The sequence below is a fragment of the Lepisma saccharinum genome, chromosome 5, assembly GCF_977018435.1.
Source record: "Lepisma saccharinum chromosome 5, izLepSacc3.1, whole genome shotgun sequence".
NCBI lineage: Eukaryota > Metazoa > Arthropoda > Insecta > Zygentoma > Lepismatidae > Lepisma > Lepisma saccharinum.
In genome coordinates this window covers 86,213,446-86,237,810 of record NC_139233.1, presented here as the reverse complement: position 1 = coordinate 86,237,810, position 24,365 = coordinate 86,213,446, and the positions used below count along the sequence as shown (strand labels likewise).

Here is a 24,365-nt window from a genome sequence, read left to right as displayed (position 1 = left end):
ACACCCAAACACTCCTTTGTAGCAAATGAAATAAAGGTGGTATGAATGTCGCAAAACATTTAAGCAAAATCTACTATATTTACGACGCAATCGTTTTACATGGAGAGGCTACAGCTTCGAAAATTGAGGTTGTGACGTGGCTTCTTATAGTGGTAGGGTAGATATTCGTATGGCAAGGTTCCAGCGTGCACTAGCCAGTAATTTCCGAGAGAAAAACTTCAATTATTTTTATGATGGTAAATTGGTTCGGTGATAGGCTATCAGTATTACACGCCGAAGATTATAGGTTTGACTTCTGTTCGATTACCCCTATTATTATTATTATATAGCAACTAAGTATTGTATTTAATTAATAATTTAAAGAAATAAAAATGTTATATATTTTTTTAAAAAAATAACACTCCATTCTAATGATTTGTCAATGTTATTTTTGAAAATAATTTTTCAGAATATGTTTTTGAATTTCTCATCATTTTACTAGGATTTGCATAAAAATGATCCATGTGTCATATTCGACGAAATATCGTGTACAGCGAAAGTTATACATTTTTATTTTAGGGAGAATTATCAAGAAACAAAACAAATAAATACTATTGACATGTGAATAGTATTTATTTTACATTATTTTTTGTTCACCATGCATAGTTGTATTCTTGTAAAAAGCATGAAAAACAATATATTCTCTACATTTCGCAAAGCAAATAATATACGAATTTTCGTAATAAGTAAAATGCAATAAATAATTTTTCGGTTTAATAAGAAATAAAAATCGCAGAGTTAACCGAACGGTGAATCGAACACAGAATTTTTCAACCCATAAAATGCCTTGTAGCCTTTGCAATGAAGTGATGTAGATTCAAGTAATAAAATTTCATGCAAAATCGCATGTTATAAGATTGTTGAAATATATTAAATTAATGTGTCCATAAGTTATTATACTGTCAGCCATTTGCCACATCTCGTTACAAAATCTCAGCACATCACCATTCACTAGTTAATCGAATTGAATATTGATTCACTTCACAGTTCAATGTGCAACAATAGTTTCGACTCATATCACGTGAGATGTAAACTCAACTCAATTCTCTCATTGTATTTAACTTGTATGTTGAGCTCATGTAGAAATATCAATTATGAGCTCTAAGCTAAATTTGATGCTACAATCGCTTGATCAACTCTTGCGTCTCGCTGCCAGACATTCTACGTTCCTGTTTGCTCCAGGTCGCTTCTGCATTTCATTATCATTGTTTTTACCTCTGTTTCATTCTCATCGTCGTTATAAACCTACGTAATTTCTACTGTTTACAGTAGACAGAATCTACTGTTATCAATTGTAGTACTCTACTGTGTCTCTCGGAAATCTACTCAAAATCAATGATTTCCTACTGAACACTTTCAGTAGGCCTAATGTGTAATTACAGTTGAGGAACTACAAGAGAAATATTCTCTTCAGTACTACATGTAATATTACATGTAGTGTGTTTGAATTTGAATTTGAATTCAAAATTTTGGGTGCGTCAGCACTTAGGCTATTTTGCACCTGTCACTTTATACGGGGTCCAGCCCCTTACCAGAACTAAAATAACATAACTGTAACGTCGTGTTGTAACTAACATATTAAAATATTCTGAATTCGGTTAAAAGCTGAGGCTGTAAAGAGGCACTCAGCACCCACAAGGACCAAATACAGGACAACACAGAAAATTATACTGGCCATGGGGTCAGTCGCCAGAGCCTCGTTCGTCTGCAAACTGAAGTCCAGGGTGTACTATGTGGAAGCAACAGTTGGGTGTACTTCGTGGAATGTCATCCCTTACACCCTTGTAGTGTGTTTAGCTCAGCATGTTAGCTGTAAATATAACTTTTTATTCCTCCTCACTAACAATTTGTTTTTATATCTATTTAAAATTTAAACCAACCTTACTTCCATGTAGTACACCCTGAACTGCATTTTGCAGACTAACGAGGCTCTGGTGACTGGACCTACTGTTAGTATAATCTTTGTAGGACTGTGAGTGTGTTGTCCTTGTTTGTGCTGACTGTCTGTCGCTTTACAGGCTCAGCTTTTAACCCAGGTAAGGATATTTTAGTTTTCAGACACGCTTTTATTTTTGTCATAAGGGGCTGGACCCCGTATAGCGTGACGAGTGTAAAATACCCTAAGTTTTCAGGCACACAAATTGTAATTCAAATGTAAAAAATCTTAACATAGATGTTTCAAAACACCTATTGATCTACTGAAACCAGTACAGTAGAGAAACTGCAAGTGAAATTAATTTATTCAGTATAGTGTATAATATGTTAAGTTTAATATTTTGGCTGTAAATATTAATTTCATACCCCCTTATTATTTTTTTGTATTTATATCTTTTTGAAAATCTGAACACAGTAGATGTTTCAAAACACCTATTGATCTACTGAAAACAGTAGACAAAAGTTTCATTGGAGTAAGTAGAAAAGAGTCATGAAATAATACCCAAAGAAGTCAACCATTATGAATTAATGTTACATACTTTTTTTATTTCACTTTCCAAAACCTAGGAGCTCGAAATAATACATGGCATGCGATTTACTAGACAGTCTGCTTTTCTGTGATTGATTCGTCGTGCCCAGTCGGGGATTACTACCGTTCAAGGGAAAAGGGGAAAAGGGGAAATCCACCACAGTACCATGATGCATGAAGTAACATGTTCACAGGCATCCAATTCAACTGATAAGGGTTCACCTGACCTTGGAAGTGTGGGAAACACGTTTCACGCTGGTTTCCAGAATGCTGTCGCTAAATCTGGAACTAACGGTAGAATAAGAAATAGTTTGAAACATTTAACAATGACATTTCGCATTTACAAAATATGAGATATGTAGACTTTGATTTATTTATTATAGTAGACGGTAGAGAATTACTTACCACAAAAGTCAAGTTCTAAATTGCAGACATCAAAATCTACTCAAGGTTATAAAATACATTTGTGATAGACAGCAGATAGGTTAATAAGGTTTACAAGATTGCTAACGACTCTTAAGACAAACGTTCAATGAAGGTTATTGAGTGAGAAAATGGGAAATTGTTAAAAATATCGGGCTAGTTGAGTGATGATCGAAGGTTAGAATCTCTTATAGAACCGGCTATTTTTGGACACTAATTTTTGGTGCGTAATATATTTAATGTATTGTCGACATTTATAAGAAACAAAATATGAAAAATCTCCTCCTCCGTAACGGTGCGGTCTAAGACTCTGTGCTTTGGACTCCGACTGCAGCGGGACGGCATGGATTCGAGTCGTCCTGGGTTCTCGGCCTGTTATCTGTATAGGACCGGTGGCAACCCACCATCGTGAGGAAATTGGGGAGCTACGAGTGACTGGTGTAACCTGGTTTCAGATATCTTCTATAACGGCTGAGGGTTCGACTTGCTGACCAACGTCACCTCGCTGCCAGTTGAAGATAGGTAGGATTGTGGAAGGGAGACTGACAGTTGGGAGATAGAACAAGGCCCTTCGAGGTTTTAAAATATGAAAACTATTACTTCCTTAAATCTAATTTCTCGTCATTGTCACGTGAGATTTCTTTTCAGTATGACTCCTGCAATACTAATTAGTTCCTAAGTAGGATAATGAGATGGACAGAGAGATATTAAATTACGAGTTCACTGCTTAAAAAAAATAAGCATTAACACATTATTATATTCACATATCTCCTTACAAATTCCTGAGCACGTCACTAAAAATGAACCAATCTAGTGCACACTAGAGCCTTGGCTTATCGATACCTACGGGGTATCCTACAATTACAGTCAAACCACAACCTCAATTCTCGAAGCTGTAGCCTCTCCATGTAAAACGATTGCGTCGTAAATATAGTAGATTTTGCTTAAATGTTTTGCGACATTCATACCACCTTTATTTCATTTGCTACAAAGGAGCGTTTGGGTGTGTTGTTTATAAAGAGGCGGGTGGGGATTATATTTCTAATGCATATAGAACGATTGGTCTAATCTCATAATCATGGCGTAAGAAGGAACAAACTCGTGGGGTAGTGGTTATCGCACTGAGTTGTCACTCTAATGGTCGTAGGTTCAAATCCCCACGGTGGCAAAAACTTTTCGTAAGATTTATTCAATCCCATTGTTACTATTTGAATTAGTTTTCTTTGAAACTAAAAACGAAAGATTATACAATTAACTCTCTCTCTCTTTCAAAATGGTAATATGAGGACAGGTTTCTTATTATAAGAATTGGAAATTTTAGTGGTCTCAACGCATCTAAAATCCAAAATACTAGATCGACGTTATTTTCTACTGAATTCTAAATCCACGTTATACACAGATAGGCTAATGGGGCCTGGACCTACAGTTTAAAGTGAGATACGAACCACTATGTGTTTCCACTTGTTATCCTGCACTGAACGTAAAACAAACAGCTCCCCGCCCCCATTTTTAAAACAAATTTACATTAAATATGGTATTTATAAGATAATCATCATTGATTTGATTGTTTTTATTACTGAACGTCAAATAAAACATTTTCCACAATCACCTCTTCGTCCCATCTCTCCCAATATCTTTCTGTCCCTCTCTTTTCCCCCTTCCCCACCCCCCACACACATGCATCAAAATAAATATTTTCTTAGGTTTGTATGTGTATAAATATAACATTATATACCCCCCAAAATACTATTTATTTTCTACTTTCCGTCACCCCTCTCCCACTCCCACAACCCCTCATTATTATTGGCGTTCGCCAGACCAAGTGGTAATGTATCGACGTCTTGTAATCAGTGTGTCCTTTTCCGAGTTCCAGTCAGGTCGCATAATGTTTCAGATTCCAATTTAAATGTATCCCGAGTCGTGATTAGCCTATGTGTGCAAAAAGTGATGTTAAATGGAACTCTTGACCTCAATAATACAAGTTGTGTATTTTCTTTCAGCTGTGGTTCCCTCTTTTCGCGAGAAATAACGAATTAACCTAATCATTAACTCAACAAATAAAAATGCATCTCTAAATTAATTAATGAAAACTGTTATTACACCCAAACCACTATTTTATCGTAAATGTAAATGAAATGTCATCTCACGTAGTGAAAACAATGTGAAAATTGTTCTAATGAGTGATATATGATTGTCAAACACATACATGAATACATTATATTAAGCTCGTGAACTATAATTGGGAAAATTTAATACTAATTTGAAACAATTAAAGGCAATTAAAACGACAAAGTAAACTTTTGCGCAATCTTTCTGCCGATTCGCATTATTGAAACAATATTTAACCAATGGGGACGTTATCTCATATTTGGAAATGCTGCATTGGTTGAACTTCCTGTGGACAAGACCGTGAGTCACGCCTCCTGTTCCTCCGAATCGAACTTCACTCTGATTGGAGGATCGTATATTTCACAACACTTCCTTGTTTCAGAGCTACCAACATAATTTCGTAAGACGTTGGACTTAGAAAAAATCCATGCGACAGATTTTTTGAACATGACTGTACCACTTTTGGCTAATTTTTCAAAGATGGTGATGGCATGATGAAATTGATGAATAAACACTCACAAACACCAATGCCCAGGTTGGTGTTCGAACCCAGTTCCCATAGCATCGTAGCACGATGTGCTAACCACTATGCCACGGGGGCCGGTGGGCAACTTAACATATTGATTTCATCTGAAATGCAGAATTGAACTTACTTGCTCGCAGATGGCCATTGATAGGAAAGTATCCCTATCTCATACCTTTATAGCTACTCAGTTTGCCGTAAACATAGTATAGTGCAGTGTAGTAGAGAGTAGTACAATTATGAATCCAGTAGAAAGATTCAGTTGCTCAATCAGTCGATGCCTTATTGCTACACAATAAACAACCAAACTTGATAATGCATGACCTTTTACAAGTAATATTAGATTTACACGTGATATTTAAAATGTAACTTCCCAACAAATATTTTCAAGGAGGCCTCAAGCCTTAATATGAAATTGAAATAAGATCTGAAATAAATTTCCCACATTGTCCACACCTGTTACATTTTACTTCAAAGGGGCCCAAAAACTCAGTACAGCATTTGAGTTAAATGTCACCGTTATTTTGGAGCATTTTGGGAAGTTCTTTTTTCATACAAATTGAAATTTCTGTCGAAGCAGTTCTTTTCCAGGGTGTTACAATTTTGTGATCTACAGTGCTCAAAGTGAAAGTTCCTAGCTGCGAATTTGTTTATTCGAGTTTGGGGGTACAAGGAGATAGGAAGGATCCTTGTGTATATCAACTTCAAGACAATGCAGTAGATGGAGAAAGATGCTTCTGCCAATTATCCTAGCTTGGGGGAGGAGGGGGGTGCTTTATGAATTTTTCCTTAGCTGAGGAATAGCATCCCAATGCATTCCTTCTCCTTACACACACACACACACACACACACACACACACACACACACACTTTGACTACTGATGATCTATTAATAAAACGGTTCTTGTTTCTTGAAAAAGTTTCTATCAAATATCAGCGGTATACCGAAAAGAAATGACATTGTTAAAATTATGAATAATAATATTGAGGTCCACTAACACCATGTCAGTGCATCAAAAACCTTTTGGGAGGTCCAGTCCTTCCAATTGTCATTTCATTGAGTGACAAATTTTCAGTGAATAGAGTCCCATTGCTGCTTTATTATCTATCCCTCAAGACTGGGGTCCATTGCGGAAGATCTATAGAGGTCCAGTTCAACCCCCATAACTGAAATAAGAGGTTTGATTACTCACTATTAGTATTAGAAGCCTAATGTGAGCAGCTCTTACGTTGAAACTTAGCCTGGTGAAGCCAGAGGATGGCTTATGGGGCTGAAGGCACATCCAAATCAAAGTCCATTAATACTCCCCCAAACAGTATTATTTAAAAAATATCTGTGAATTATGTGTAAACTTTTTAAAAAGTGTTTCAAGCAAATAAAATACAAAAGATCTTGAACAAAATATTTTACTGCATGAAGCCTTCCCTCCTCCATAAAAGAATCCTGACTGTCGCTGCATTGAAGTAACAGAAAATATTTCTAATTTCTTCTTCCAGTTATTTATCAGAGAAGTGATTCAGACTCCTGGTTTAGTTTCGAGAAGGTACTACACTGATATAAGTCAATAACAAAAATTGAGAAGGCAGCGTATATAGGGTTAATTTTTTTTCATTGAGGGGGGGGGGGGGCTAGCTAACTACTTTACCTTATCCCACTCTGGCATCATCTCGATAATTATTTTTTCACTAGAGAGGCCCCCAATATTTTACTTGCAGGGAAGCCCCAGAGAACTGTGCTACGCCACTGGTGCCAGTCGAAACAGGAATTCAAACAGCTTAATTTCATACCTACAAATGTTCAATATGCATACCTTGGGTGATGTTGACATGATACTCCAGTTTGTGTCACACTCTTTCCAACATGGGCCTGTTGATAGTGTTTACTGATGTGGTGATGTACCCATCTAGCCTATAGATATCACATGACAGCAGTGGGACAAACACTTTGAATTTTCTGTAACCCCACAAAAATTAGGCACAAGGTGTTAGGTCCAGTGATCTTTGGGACTACAGCATGAGGTGATGGTAATGTTCAGCCCTACGACCTATCCAATGGCCTGGTAGCTCCATGTTCAGGTAACAATGGACATTATGGTGGCAGGAATGCTAACCAACTGATCAATCAAATGGAAGCCATCATGTAATTGGGGCTTAAGCCACAACTGTAACATATCCAGGTATGTCGATCCTGCTACTGTTCTTTCCATGAAACAGAATAGACCCTACACATATTCATGTGAGATGGCACAAAACACATTCACTTTTGGTGAATCATGCACATGTTCCACAAAGGCATGTTGGTTACCAGATAGCTTGCTTGTAGCCAGTCAAAGCAAGCTGGATGCAAGCTTCATGTATGTGGTACTTAGCGTGGACGGATGCTTTTTCTTATAATATACGAACAGAGACAGCCATTTAATACAATAATACAGAAACTCATTAAACATAAACAATAGCGACAAAATGAAACAAAACCGAAATACAGTAGAGTGAAGTGCAATGTGGACTCTACATCATGGTGACTGGAAAGCTGAAGTTTCCTGCTGCAGATGCTAGATGACAGTGCCAAACATGTGTGAAACAAACTTGTATAGATATGTAAGAAATTTTAACTAAGCCACTTCAAATAGTTGTCGTGGAGTTGTGTAAGCTCATCTTTATGTATACTGTTATTGCATGACTGGAAACTCATCTCGTGGCATTCTACACTACTATTTTTAGATATGACATGCAAAGGGAGATTGGAAGAAAAAAATATAACCCAAGTAAACAGTCTGTTCCCACCTTTTCTGCCTCTCATATGTTTCCACCAAATTTGGAGATGAAGATCAGTCAGTTAAGTGGGGAACACTTAAAACACAACACCAGGGGAAACTATATTCATTTCACTACTGCATCTTTTTATTCCCTGAAACATGAATACATGAGCCACGGATTTTTAACCTGATACCTCACACTTGTGCTATCATTTTCTTTTGCCTGTAAAAGTATCCTTGAAATTTAAATCTACTTTTATTCCAAATAAAATTAATCTATCTTGCCGTGCAATCTGAAATTAGAAGCCAACAACACTACTGATAATGTTTAAACTAATATATTTCTATTCTTTACTTTTAAAATTACATAAATTCTCCCACACTGGGTAAATTTATACAGGAATTATTATTATAATAATAATAACCAGTGGCAGCGATTAGGAGGAGCGAGGGGAGCAGTCACCCCCTACTTTTTGCACACTTTTGCAAAGGGAAATATACTGTCTTTGACTCCCCAGTTTTGGCACCTTGACCCCCCCCCCCCTTACCCGGTTTTGGAACCCAATGGCCACCACTGATAATAACCGATGGTGCAACAGTCCCAGAGGGCCAGGGCCTATCTACTGACTTCTGCCCTAACTCCACATGCCTCACCAAAGGGTGGAAGATCATCCAAACAGTTATAAAGTGACATGTGGTCAGCACGACTAACCCTCAGTTGTTGTTGTAGGTTTTCTATGACTGGGTTACACTACTAATTTGTAACTCCCCAATTTCCTCATGATGGTGGGTTGCCACCGGTCCCAAACACAGACTGAAATCTCAGGAGAAAAGTTATTACGCTTCCCCCAGGAGACTCAAAGCTGCATGCATCCTGTAGCCTGAGCAAAAAGCATGATGCCTTAAACTGCACGGCCAAAGTGCAGAACCCAGGAATTATCATTATTGTAGAAATTTCAGCAACATCGAGAGTTAGTTCTCTGGGTTTTGCCCCGTTGACCAGCAAACCTTGCCTTAATGTTTCTATATTGCTTACAGTATGACTGAAATTGCTTACCTGCATGTTGTCTCATTATAAGGAATAAAAAACTTCATGCTGGTAGATTCATTTTCTTCTATTCCATAACAGGTTTTGAATACTTCACCAAATTGAGATCGCAAACAACTCATCTTGTGTGGTGATGTGCTAAACTCGACTATTGCTTGCTCTGTAGTAAAACAAATTAATTAGACATGAAACACTATGTGTAACTCATTTAATTGTCATACTACTTAACCTTTGCATTGAACCATTCTAATAACTTGTAAGGACCTGTGTAGGGGTAAAAATTAATTAATTAATTCAAATATATTTTTTATCACTTCTGATGAATGTCTGAAGCTACCCTTCTCAGTACCTTCCCGGTGTACCCTTCCGAGTGTCTGGACCTTGAATCAGCTGTGAGTTAATTTCTTAATTCCTCTTGCAGGGCATAGAAAAACTACCTGGGTAGACTTTACCCAACGTACACTCGTACTTTTCAGTTTCGTATTTCAACATTCCCTTCTTTTATCATTTAATTAATTTGATGCAAACATTCAAAATTAATGAATTATATTACTGAATGAAGGTTACATGCTTTAAACCAATTAAGATTCGGACATAAGAAGTAATTTCGCTTGTGGATATTTTTACCCAAGCATGCATCTTTACATTATAGCAGAGAGCACTCGTCTTGCAGTCTTTTTTCCTCATCTTTTCTTGACCTTATCATTGTGCAATGAAATAAAAATGTGCAAACTTATTGTTATTTACATGCTTTAAAACAATTAAAATTCAAACTTAAGAAGCAATTTTTCTTGTGAGTACTTTTTACCTAGAATGCATCCGTACATCCTAATATCCTTCTGGGTTAAGGCTGAAAGGTTTCTTCAGTACCATCAGAGCTAGAGCTCATCTTAACATGGAAACACACTCACACTTTCTCTTTCAGGTGGAAATTGTAAAAACCATTGCCATTCATTGGAATCTTGTTTAAATCTATGGTGAATGTGTTATAAAAAGGGGTGCATAATGCTTATAAGAACGGCTGAACAGATGTTCATGATGTGGAGCAAACAGGGAAAAACACTGTTATCACAGATGCACTGAAATGTAAGGTGGACTACATCATTCAAAAGCATCCACACTTCTTGATTAGTGAGGTGCAAGAACAGTGACTGGAAGTGTCGCATTCAGTTGTGTATAAAACTATCACTGATCTGCAGTTACATGATGTTGGGAACCACAGATTCTTTGTGAGAATGGGTGTTGCAATGACATTCTTGGAAAGTTATGCATGGGATGGCAATGTGCTCACTGACCAAACTGTTACATGGGATAAAATATGTCTTTCATATAACAGCCTTGCAAGGAAATGACAATCATTGGAGTGGCATCTCAAGTAACTAAAAGTGGTTGATTGGCAATGATAATTTTGTCTGTGGTTCCAACATTGGCCCAACACATGGTTTTTACATTGGGTCAATATACTAAAAACTAAAAACAGGTTTATGTTCTGATACATATATATATACAGGGTTATTATAAACGATTGACCCGATTTCATAAATTCACTGTAGCTTTATTATTTGACATATTGTCAAAAAACTTTGCAGACGTATAGAAAAACTCAAAAAGTTTTTTATGTGTTGCAGGTTTGCTTCTCATTTCTGCCACGAGAGTGCAGCAGTGAGCATTTATTCAATATGACGACAGGCAGAGATAAACTTACGTTCACATCAGTCTGTCGTAACAGTGCAACGACACATCCGAACGAAGTTCAACAAGGATCCACCAACTGCCAAGTCCATTCGGTGATGGTATGCACAATTTACAGCTTCAGGATGCCTCTGTAAGGGAAAATAAACTCGTCGGCCTACAGTGACTGAAGAAACGGTTGAGCGTGTGCGAGCGAGTTTTGCACGAAGCCCACAGAAGTAGATGAACAAATCAAGCAGAGAGCTGAACATTCAACAGCCTACCGTTTGGAAGATCTTACGGAAAAGATTGAAGCAGAAGCCTTACCGCTTGCAATTGCTATATGCAATTATATATATATATATATAAAAATCAATCAATCGAGACAAAATTCCATGACTTTTCCCGGTTTTCCAGGTCTGTGGGAACCCTGTACTTAACATATACTGTTTGATTGCTTATAGAATATGATATGAAAATATTACTTTATGGAAACAATGCAAATTCACTAATGTCAAAATTCAATGAAAAGTAAAGAAAATAATTATGTTATTCGATATGATTAAATTTGCTACTTTTTAAGTTAAAGTAACAGTATAATATTGAACATTCCTAGTTTTGCAATTAAATATAATGAACGTCAGATAGATTGATTTCTTGTTTTAAGTTCACTTTATGACTAGAGAGGCTAATCGGTACTGAACCTACAGTTTAAAGTGGAATCCGAACCACTGTGCCATGTGCCTTCACCTGGTAACGATGTACATCAGAATGAAAACTAAATGAAAATGTAATAGTGTTTACATTATGATTTTGTAGGACACCTGTACTTCAGACTAAGGAACAAAAATTGAAAAAAAAAAAACTATTATTATAAGTACCGTGAATATTTTATGCCCCAGGCCCCATAATGCAAGGTTATGCTCTGCCAAATACTTCTTAATGACATACAGTATTTGTTTCATGACCTCACGTAGTGCTGCTTTTTCTGTGAAATCAACAGTCCCTGTTGCTCATCAATAGTTACTTTTTTCTGCAGTCTAAATTCACATTCGGTCCATTTTTTAAGACATTGAACTTTACTTTCTGATATTTCATGGTATTGTAGTCGATAGCTTAAATGCCTCCAATCATCACAGCAATCACAGCCTCATTTGCCCTTCTTCCCAAACAGATTACATCAAAAATTGAAAATCTTGTCTTTCCTCTTCAAGTCACCACCCACCTTCTGTCGGCAGGTTCCCCATTTTACATAACATGCTTATAATGCCCAGGTGAAAAGCGTCACTCATCGTCATTAATTGGGTAGTCCTGATTTATGATGCGAATAGGACCCTTTTGAATAATTGAATCAAATTCTGAACTGTTTAAAACGGACGGCCAGTCACCTGGATGAACATGGAACATTCTCTTCCTTGCAATTAGTTCCTACATTTGGCACCTGGTTCCCAGATGAGATACATTTAAGGTCGGTCACCGCCGCCACTGGTACATGCGACTTGGACTATATTATGAATACACTCCGTAACACCACCATTAACACTAAAACTCTTGACGTCAAATGTATCTACATTATTTCTGTTTATCATGGAGAAATTTGAAATGGAAACTGTATTTACAGACAGCAAGATTTTTTCGAAGCATGTTTCTGACTTTCTAAAATAAGCGTCCTTCTTTCCCTTTTTTTAGCCTTTTGGAATCCAGATTCAAATTTACGAAATTTGTCCCGTTCCCTAGACATTCCGATAATCGCGATTCTACACACTCGCACGCACTACTGTGTCAAACAAGTATGACTTGAAATTTGTTGACACTTCAGCATGGTTGTAAAATCTGGCAAAATCTGGAAACGTTCCTTCTCTGGGAGGGTTTGAGTGAGAGACAATAAAAATAAAGCACTCATATCTCCAGATCTTTACTTCCATTTTATCTGCAGGGGCAATATGCCGACCCAAGGTCATTTGACATGTACACCGCCTGCCTTGAGGGGTTTGTTTCTGAAGCCCCTTTTTGGAAATGAATGGAGCTGTAGTTTGATGTCAGCGAGAAGGATGGCTGCGGAAGAAAAGTACACCCCTGACTAGAAAGTGAAATAATCTTGTGTAACTTTTGTTGTTGAATTAGTGTGTTCCTTATGATTCATTTTTGTAGGATTCTCATTTCGTATCTATGTTTGAGACATAAATACTGTCGTCAAGTACAGTAAAATGCAATATTAAAAAAAATGATATTGTTTTACATGTCTCCTTCCGACGAGAAGTTGCAAAAAATTATTGAGAAAACAAATTTGACATGACAAATTTTAAATTTGTCATTCATTTTTTTTTTACGAGAGTGCTATACAAGTGCTATATACAATCTCAGGGTAGCTACTCACCGGGAATTCTGCATGAATTATTGGCTCCGGGAATTATGCATGAATTCTGCTTGAATTTTTCTCCGTAGACGTGAAAAATTGCAACTTTTATTAATCCAAATCCAATTGAATTTATACATATTGATAAATGCACTGAGGCGAGATTTTCACAGTTGAGTTTTTATTTTTATCGAGGAAGGAAAATAATGTTGTGTGAAAAATAAAACAGAATTCTCTCGATCTGTTTAGTTTGTTACTGTCCTTTGTAGAACGAGCAATCTGACAGACGGAAGATTATTGCAAGATAAGATTAGAATTTTTGGATACATAGGAATCACACAGACTTTTCATATTGTTACTATATTTGTGTGTGCATATCAGTGGAGCAACCACAGTGGGGCAGGGGTATTGTCCCCCCCCCCCCAAACCTTGAATGGAAATCAATTCTAAGGAGAGCAAAGTGGCAAACATTGATGGCCAAGGGCACCTGCAGAGGGCACAGAGGGGCAATTATCCCCCTCGATTTCAAATTTTATGTAAATAAAAATACATTTCATAAATTTTTATCACTCACTTCACTCACAGTGTCTGCTTTTCTTAGTCTTGTCAAGTTCAGAGCCGTACCTAGGGAGCGGCGGGAGTCGGCCTTGGCTGCCGAAAAATCTAAATGATAAAAGTTGTAAAAGAGAGAATGTCGTGGTGCCTTGTGAAATTATTTGTGCTATTAAATCAATATTGTCTTCAGTTTGCAACAAAAAAAATTTAAAATTTAAAATTTTCTTGTTCGCTTCACTCGCAATACCATTATTTTCTGTAATGCATTGTAAATTACCAGAGAGAGATATAAGACTTCACTTAATGGATTCTGTCTTAAATGCATGAACAATTGTTGGGAAGAAAAGGAGCGTGCACATTTGAGAGACAATTTATATAATATTTGCTGTTGGTTTGTTATGAGGTGGATGAATTGATTATGTAATGGATAAAAATAATAGACCTATATGCTGTATACATATATATATATATATATATGTATTAAAGAAACTTTGAATATGTACACAATTTAGTGTTGGCATGTATTTTCTTATTTTAAATCACTCCATTCTAAATATGTGTAAAACATATGTTGTACATGAAAGTTATGCATGTTATATGTACAAAAATAATAATATTCCGAATGCATTTATCATGCATTTTCTGCCATTCAAAATACAGTTTGTGTACTTGTGGCTGAACTTCACCCATGAATAAAGAATTTCTAATTCTAATTCTAATTATTAATGAATGTGAAATTGAACGGTTTTTAAAAAAAATGTTTAAAATTATTTGTTCAAACACAAATGCTTTAACATTGACTTCTACCCCCTTTTTGTGTAATTTACGAGGATGATAACGTCTTTGACAGTAACATAACTACTACTACTAATAATAATAATAGTCATAATAATGTCATTATTATTATTATTATCATCATTATTATTGGTATGTTTATCCTGGTACTTGCCATCCCCCCCTCCCCAACAAAAGTTTGTGGTTGCCCCTCCGGTGCATGTGTGTGACTGTTGAGAGGCAGTTAGAGACCTAACGTTAAAATAGAGAAAACATCTGCTTGTGGCCTTGAATTTTTTGAAAATTTGCCTTGAAAACCGGGAATTATACTTGAATTTTATCATGGTGTTAGAGTGGCCACACTGAATCTGATGTGCTTGGAATATCACCATATAAGGACTAAAGATTGACACCAATCCTGTGTTGCGAATTTCTTGCCTCAAAATTCAGGAAATTACTATTGTCACAAACACTATACATGAAGAAAGACTCAAATGAAAACACAACGAAAATAAATTCTTGCAAACTGAGGTTTGTTTAAATGCTGGAATCACATGTCAGCGCATAAAAGTGACAGGCAAATTATTGATTGCGCCCACAATGGGACTGTTCTCAAACTATGCGTACATTTCTTATTTTACGTCATGAATGACGCTTATATAAAATTGAAGAAAGGAATGCTCACAAAGGTACATCCAAGCCCACGCCAGGATTCGAGCGAGTGAATTTTTTGAGAATTAGATATTTGAATAGTAAGAATTAAAAATGGAATGATAGGAGCAAGGTAAAAGAACTGAACTTATCTATAAGTTCGAAATTCTTCACATTAATGCTGCTACAAGCAACTCGGTGGAACAAGAGCAGTATTAGGGTCACAGCCTGCCAATCAACCTTTCTTTGGGTCACCCGTGGCAAGCGCATCAAATCCCATCGCCGTTTTTTTCTGGCTTTTGACACTGGGGCCTGCTACTGCTTCTTTTCAAGTAGTTCCTTAATTTTCCTCACGATGGGAGGTTAACACCGAAATTTTGAGGGTTCGTACTGGGAATTGAACCTGGGTGGAACCTCTTGCACCAAATTGAGCACTTACCAGTAGAATTCGCGGAGCCCTGTTCACAGTAATAGGTATGCTTAAATTTATTTCTAATATAAAATAACTTTCTTCTAATTTCATCTAACCACCATTCATCATCGTCGCCACGAACAGGCCAAAAAACAGAGAAATGCATTTTCTATCCTTTGGGTGCCTACTTGCCTCAGAGGTTTTTGCTGACTACAAATCCACACCCCTCTCATTATTCTCGAAAACAAGAGTGTTACGTGCTTTGCACTAATGGAGTATCAAGCACTCGGTAGACGGTCTCATCTTGTCATTGAAGACATTCAGCTGCGGCTGCAAACACGAGGGGTTGTATAAAGAGTCTAGCAGACCTTCAAGTCTTTGAAGCCGACTCATGTTTTCATCTTTTTGTGGAGCGGTACACCCTCAAATTTGTTGTCCCTCAATTTCCAGACATATAATCATTTTATGATGCCTGTCCATGGTCGAACATTAGGCAGGAAAATCAGGCAGGAAATCAGGGAAAGCTGAAGTCACAAATGGGTCATTGTTCCTTGTCGTCGAATTTTCATTGGTGGCTTGACAAGAAAGAACAGTAATTCGTTACCAGAAATACAACTTTCTTCTGACGCAATTATGTTTTTCTTCCTTCTATTCGAGTGTAATCACGCTTGAACAAAAAATGAGCAAATAACTGATTTGGAAGCGTGAGGCCCTGTGTGGTGGCACACATCGCACACCCCTAAAGGCGGCTCTGCATGAATATGAATGTATCAAGTATTACTTCTTTAACAGGGAACAACGGCATGTGGTGTTTGAACTGGTTGAACATGAATCCTACTTCCTCCATGTTCCTAACAGCCTTTTATATGCACTGTATATTTTTCATTCTTCCATCATAATACAGTGCGTTCAATTTAAAACCAGCCCTGAGGTACAGATATATGAGTGATGTAACAGATACCTGAACTACTACAGCAAATGCTGGAAGTGATGTCCTTGTTCTTCGATGCACATATCCACATGGTTCAACATGTTCCTAGCAGCCTTATGGAGCACTTCTACAGTTACATTCTGAATAGATTCAATTATGTGATTCTTCAACTCTTGTAGGCAGAGGCGTAGCTGCTGTTACCGCAGGTAACACCAAAATATAAAGAATTGAAAAACCTGTCTTAAAATATTATTACGTATATAAACTGGTAATATTGTCGTAAAGTAAACATTGCAGACTGAAATTTTTTCTGACACCGGCAAAAGCGAAGAGGACTGATCCGGTACCCTCCTCAGGCAACATGATGAAAGGGCACTGAGCCCACCCAAGGAAGACTTTCCGTCGCGGCAAAGACTGTTACGGCGGGAGGAGGAGGCAGGTTATTGGCATGACTGTTTAGCCGCAGCAGTTGCCGGTGATACAGATCAGTGTTGCCATATTCAATTGACAGAAAAGAGCTAAGTTGCCTAATCGGGTCTGTCTTACTCTCAACGTGTCCAGTCACACTGGGGAACGATGGCGCAGTGGTAGCGTCGCCACCTTGTAATCAAGGGATCCCGGGTTCGATACCCGGTGGAGGCACAAGTGGTTCGGATCCCACTTTAAATTGTCCCGATTAACATTACTGTGCATGAGTGGACTTAAATCGCCAAATCAAAATTTTAAAAAACAAATCACACTGGGGGAAAAGCAAACTACCAAGTGTTATTTTGCATTTACTCTAAATATCAGCGATTACGAAAGTCCTCTTTGTCCTTCTTCGACATCATGGGCGAGAAGGAGAGGAGAGGGATGGGTATGGTCAAGGGGTCAGCTGTCCTTCTAAAAATGTCAACCTAAAATTCTATATTTCACACATATGATATTATTTCGGTTACAGGAATTTGTGACAATTGTTGAAAGGGCCAATTGAGATTGACATACGTTGTCGCAGGAATGCGATAATTTCAGCTTGAAGCAATGATTTTGAGGTGGTAGAACTGTTTTTGGGTGAAAACATTACTTACAAGCATAATTTCCTGATTGTTATCTTAGCACGCTCTGAAGTGTCAGGTGTCGCAGGTTCGAATCCTCAGCAAAAAATTGTTATTTCAATGTTTGTTGTTATTATTTTACTTACATAATTATAAAAATTAATAATTACATACACAAAGAAATAATAATTTTATTTCAATAATTCACCATGCATCCTCATCGTCACGATTATCCTATAAAGCGAAAGCCTTAAAGGTAGCAAGGGACGTAAAATATACGAAATAGTAGTGGTGTCAGAAATGAGATTTTAGTGGATTTAGCGAAACATGGGAGTGGGAGTAGTTAGGAAACAGAAGACTACATCTACTCTACATACGTCTTATTTGAAACGAAAAGTTTCGCCATTTGGGCAAATCTGGTTTCAAAAGAACTAAGATGGCAACAATAGTAGAACCGGACTTCTTGCAAGTTCCGAAGGAAATATTGGGGAAGCACCGATGCTGAGAGGGGAGGGGCCAAGAAGGGTGCTTCATGTGTTACAAAAGTAAACAACGGTTTGTGGGAGGGACTGTGCAGTGCGAGTTTTGTGAGTGATGTCTTTCGTCTTGATGTTGTTTTCGGGCATTGTCAATTAATTAACAAGCGGAATGGAGCTTGCTCCGAGTTTCGAGGTGGCGGGTTCATCCTATCTGAACAGTGTATGTAATCGTGCGATAGAAGATATTTTGAAGCAATCTTTTGGTTCGTTCTCTTGCAGAAAAAAGCGAAATTGTGGCGAAAGGAAGGCAAAAGCCTATTTTGAACGATTTAAAAACCAAGTCGTCTGCTGGATATGACCGACATTTCAATGTTTCGTGGTATAATGACTATCCGTGGTTATGTGGATGTGCGCAGTTGTCGAAACTGTTTAGTTGACCATGTACTCTATTTTCGGGTAAAAAAAAGTGTGGAATTCAGGTGTGGATAACATGGACCATGACCATGACACACCCAAAAATTCAAATTCAAATGAAAAACTTCACTTTATGACAGTATCATAGAACTTTTTTGATTTGATTTGATTGATTTTGCTTCGCTTGTGCCACTTTTGGCTAATTTGCGAAGATGGGGATGAGTGATGATATGATGAAATTGATGAATAGACATCACAAATGTTCATGCCCAAGCCAGGATTCGAACCCGGGACCACAGCATCATATAACTATTTTCAAAGAAGAGTCGTCGGATTGATCTGCTCTATAAGTAGCCTTCGATGTTTCTGTAAGTATCAAATTACATATTATTGTGCCAACAACCAATGTTTGCGATTTCACTTCAGTCCATATGTCAACATTTTTTTCCCTGATTAATAACTTTACCAAAATCTAGTATTGAATTGCAGACGTACCAGATTAATATTATATGAACTACTTGGAAGACACTGGGGGGGGGGGGGGGGGCATGAGAGATGGGGAGGCACCCAAGTCTTACGGCTTCTCCCTTAAATGTCCTACTGATAACCGGTAACACTTCTAAAAATCCCACGCCACGCCACTGCTTGTAGGGTATGTGGATTCTGCCTGTACACTGTTTGTTTCAAATAACCTCAGAAGAAGAAATCACGACTGGTGAGATCTGGGGTCCTGGTGGGCAATAGTCCTTTAGAAATATTCCTGTCATCATAGAGATTCCTCAACATTGTTATGGCTGAATTTGATGTATGGCAAGTTGCACTGTCTTGTTGAAACCAGCATCAACATTCATCACGTTCCAACAAGGCAACAAATTGCATGACAATTTGTTGGTAAGTCTCACTATCCAATGTTGTTTCAAAGAAGATCGGCCCTATTATTTGTTGCCTTGACATAGCACCAAACACCGATTTTCTGAAGATGAAGGGAGACTTAACAACAATGTTGATTTTCAGAGCTGCATGTTCTGAAATTCTCCCCACAGACATAGCCGCTGAGGTAGAACCACACTTCATCCTTCATCTAGAGAGGGGAAAAAAAGTTAACACTGTGATGTCATTACCAATGAAGATCTTCAACCAGTGACAGTCAGTGATGGTGCCAGAGTCAACTTCTCGAGGTGGCTAACTAATACCGGCTAAAATGTATTTACTTAATACTTTACTATGGCATAATTTTACCAATTACATGTTTAGTGAGATCCGAAGATAAATCAGTGAGGTGTTGCATTTTGTTCCATCATATAAAACATTACTTTTAGGCACGAATATTTTATTTCAAATTAAATGCAATAAATATATTGTTTTTGTTCCTAAGCTATTATTGAGTGGAATAATATCACAACTTACATTTCACATGAGCTGTACAAAATACACCATAAAAACTACACTCATTATCAACTCGCTGGACATACATATAAATACTACACATAACCAAAGAGAGTTAGTACTTTTTTTTTCTTTTTGCTAAAATGAGAAAATTAACCACAGCAAGAAACTAACTCTCCCAGCTATCTCTGGAGAAGGCGAACAAGTCTCTGCGCAAGTAGTGATGCGAGACGGGGCCACCAATGAACACATGAGAGGAGTGTGATAGCATAGAGGGGGAAAAGCAATTGTGGTTACCAGCCTTCGAGCAGCATTTACTGCTTTGGTCTGGCCACTAGATTTTCCTGCTTCTCTGATGGTGTGCATGACCTTGATCCAGAGAGCAAGTTTGTAAAAGGCAATTTGAAATGATTCAGTCATTGCAAGCAGCTGCTCAAGGGTCTTTATTTTGAGTTTCTTTCTTCTTCCTAGTATGCCAAAACTGTAAACCATTCAAATCACAACAGTAAGGAACAGCGAAAGATTGTAGATTTTCGTGCTTCAGAAAAGGGACATCAAATAAACAATACCACCCTTGAATAGACAGTGTATTAATGATACCATTTTCTCTGCTAAGATAAAATAATTTATCCAATGACTGGAATTCAGAACTTACGACTAAAATGGGGAGATGCAACAAATACCATCTACTTACGAGATGTTACTCTCAAGGAACAAACATATTTTCACTGGACATTTTGATGAGTGAAAATAACTGCTGAACAATATAATTTTATTTCAGAATAAATTGTGCATAAATAATGATCAGAAATGGATCGATATGAGTTGGTGTTTTAAGTCCACTTTATGCACAGTAAGGCTAATCGAGACTGGACCTACAGTTTAAACTAAGATCTGAACCACTATGAGCCTCCACCAGGTATCGAACCTGGGACTCCTTAATTACAAGGTGAAGATGCTACCACTGCACCATCGGGGAGGCCCAGAGATGGATCAATAGTTTTATATGTGCTAAATATTAATTCTCCTGCATGGATTAAATTTTGGCAACTATGACAGTACTGCAGAAATTATTTTCTAACCTCACAAATGATAAATTAATTGATATGTAAGGACTAGGACTCCGAGCAATTAAATTTCCCAAGCATGCTGATTTTCGCACCATATTACAATGATTAGTTGATTGGATTTGTAATAAGATCTGCTATATGCACAAAGGCTAATTGAGATGAGAGCTACAGGTTCTAGTGGAATCCAAACCACTTAATGAAATGCTACCTTACCACCATTGGGGATGAAACCCCGGGACTCCTTTGTATCAAAGAAGCAGTTTTATCGCTAGACTATCGGGGCTGATAGCCCACTTTCAATATTTCCAATTCTTAGCCTTTAAGAATTGGGTCATTTGTGTACTCTTTGATTCTATAACAACGTATTTCATTCTCTTGAATTATAAAGATGAAACGAATGAGGGAAAATTGCTAACATTCATGCAATTGTCGGTACTTAAATGAGGAACTAACAAACAGGAAAGAAACTTAACACTTTTTCAGATTTTGAACATCGTCCTACTTATAAAAATATGTTTGTCACACATGTCAGACCTATTTCGAAATATAGTTATACAATTTATAGAGGCTAATACACATTTAGCTGTATATGCTAACAATCAAAGAACACTCACACAGCCACTGAATACGTCCACTTATCAGACAGAGAGCATATTTCGTAGCAAGTTTGGTGACTCACGATTGTCCAATTCCATAGTATCAAATTAATAGTGGCCACTGTTATCCAGGCATATATATCCAGCTGCCCCCCCCAACCCCCCTTGATTTTAGAACACATCGTAATACAGTAACCTTACGATCTAACCAAACTAGAAAATGTACTTCAACATTGAAGTTTCATGATGGAAAATGTAAACTCCTACTTTTGAAGTTTTCGGTCGAAATGTGGCTACCATACTACAAAAATCTAGGGGTGCTACAGAGGGGGCTTCAGCCCCCCAAGCCCCCTCTGTAGTGCCATCCCTGGTGACAGTAATAGACATAATTAGCATAGTCTACCTCTTCTCACAGCTGTGTGAGCAGACCCTACGGATATATTCTTCTCTTGGCTTAAGCCTCAAAGATTTGTGAGGAGATCTTGGTATGGCATCTCGAATACCCTACACAACTTCTGTTAGTACAGACCTCACCCATTTATGTTTCATGTTTGACAAGGATCCTGTTTCACGGGACTTCTTTACTATATCCTGAATTGTGCTTTTTGCAGTAGCATCCTCCCCAAATATCGCTGCAAATTTAACATGAGTAGGCTATCTACATATGAATTTGTTCTAAAGTAATGTTCCACAATGAAAACACATTCTTTACCACTAAACTGCATGGTGGTCACAATATCTAACCGACAACAACAACACTCGGAAAGCGAGGAGGAAACTGATGGTGAATCACTGACCCCTGAATAATACAGCCTTCCACTGCTATGCTCCCTCCACCCTCCCTCCACCCTGTCTTCCCTCCCTCCTCTCTCACCCCTTCCTTCTTCGCACTCCCTCACTCCCCGCTACAAGTATACCTACATACAAGACTGACACAACAATGAAAGAGGTAAATGGGCAAACAATTAAAACTGTACCTCAGGCTGGTTTTAAAATGAACGCACTGTATAATGGCCACTCAACATAATTAATGCTTTCCTTAGTATACCTACATCACCGTCACTAAAAATAAGTGACATTTATAAGAATGACAAAAATAATTTAATAAAGCAAACTTCTGCCACAAAAAATAATAACACACAAAAACATTTTAATCTTACCAATTTTCTCCTTCCCTTCTGATGAGCACATGTAATTCACCATTACATCTATCCTTCTGTTTGACGCCTCCCTTGTCTGGGCTCCATTTGATTTCATGCATATTTCCATTGCTTTTGTTGCACCCTTTACACATTCTGCAACATCACGCAAAAAGCTAGATAGAAAAGAAAAAATAAAATTATCAGCTGTAGCAATAATACAGAAGTGGTGTATTCTGAAAATTTGACCTGGTTTTAGCTATATATTGATTAGATATAATAGAAATAAAACACCAATGCAGGCATGCAAGTAAAACAAAAGCAATTACACACTTTCCAGTAATTTTGGTAAACCAGGTAACATAGAACAATACACCACTGCAGCATAGGATGTCTCAAATATGTCATCAACTCAGGGCCAAAGGTCGATCAGAGTGCACCAAAACCCAATAAATATCAGTTTTTCCACAGATGTTGCTCAGCCTGTGAAAATGTAATAGGCGACTTCTACGATAAAATTAAAATTAAGGTGTATAGAAAATGATCAATATGATATGTAACCCTAGAAGAACCAAATCCAGGACCTTTACTAATTAAGGTATCAACATTGCAGGAATGGATTTGTAAAATTTGTTTTTACTCCAGTAAGTCAATTTCAATAATTGGATTGACTGATTGATTAATTTTGTTTCATTTGCTTCTCTTTTCTGTAACTTTTGGCAAATCATGAAAATGAGGATGAGAGATGATATGATGAAACTGATGAAGGGACACTCACAAAGAAAACCCATACCCAGGACCCCTGGCTTCCTAGCATGCTGTGCAAATCACTCTGTCATGCAGGCCAGCTCATGTGAAGCACAGCATTGCCAACTGTACGGTCCTGACCGTACATGTATGGATGTACAGTTCAGACCTTAGTCCGTACGCTAAATACACGGCTAGTCAAAATTTGCTCTTGCAGTTTTATCCCTAATATTTCCCTAAGAAATTCTTAAAACCAATCGTATGGACCTGGAGACAAAAATACGGTCCATTTGCCATGTGCGCTTGGCATTATCCTTTTCAAAAGTTTGCAACGCTGAGGAGGAAATTGGGTAACTCCCGTCGCCCATTACACAATCCCGTTTCACTGTTCATTGGTGGAGCCATCCTGCGTCACTACTTGTGCAGAGACTTGTTCTCGTTCGCCTGGTTTACAGTTAGCTGGTAGGAGTTTATTGGATAATAAATCATTGTTTGGGTCACGTAACAAGAATGTGATTCAAGTACATTTTTATTTGACAATGTGGCCCACCCAATCTTTAACAGCCATACAGTAACCCACCCACACTACACAGTCTTGTTCTACCACTGAGGCGAAACATTTTATAATTATACGTTAATTTGAAATATATGGTGTAAGCAAAGCATCTGACACATTTCAAATATTAATACATTAGAGACTAATGAAGATAAAAATAAAACTGGTAGCAGTGACAGATAGATAAACTCATAAAGTTTTATGTCCTGTATCAGTACACTTCTATATGTGC

General features: G+C 37.6%; 1 protein-coding gene across 1 annotated transcript in view; it reads right to left on the bottom strand.

Moving 5' to 3' along the window:
* The window catches only part of LOC145987924 (uncharacterized), a 170,212-nt gene that overhangs the window by 3,670 nt on the left and 142,177 nt on the right, over positions 1–24,365 (bottom strand). Inside the window, exons 4-5 of the mRNA XM_083122743.1 lie at positions 22,852–23,006; positions 9,372–9,522 (exon numbers count right to left, since the gene is read on the bottom strand). Coding sequence (XP_082978869.1) covers positions 9,372–9,522; positions 22,852–23,006 — 306 coding nt within the window. The remainder of the gene's footprint in view (positions 1–9,371; positions 9,523–22,851; positions 23,007–24,365) is intronic.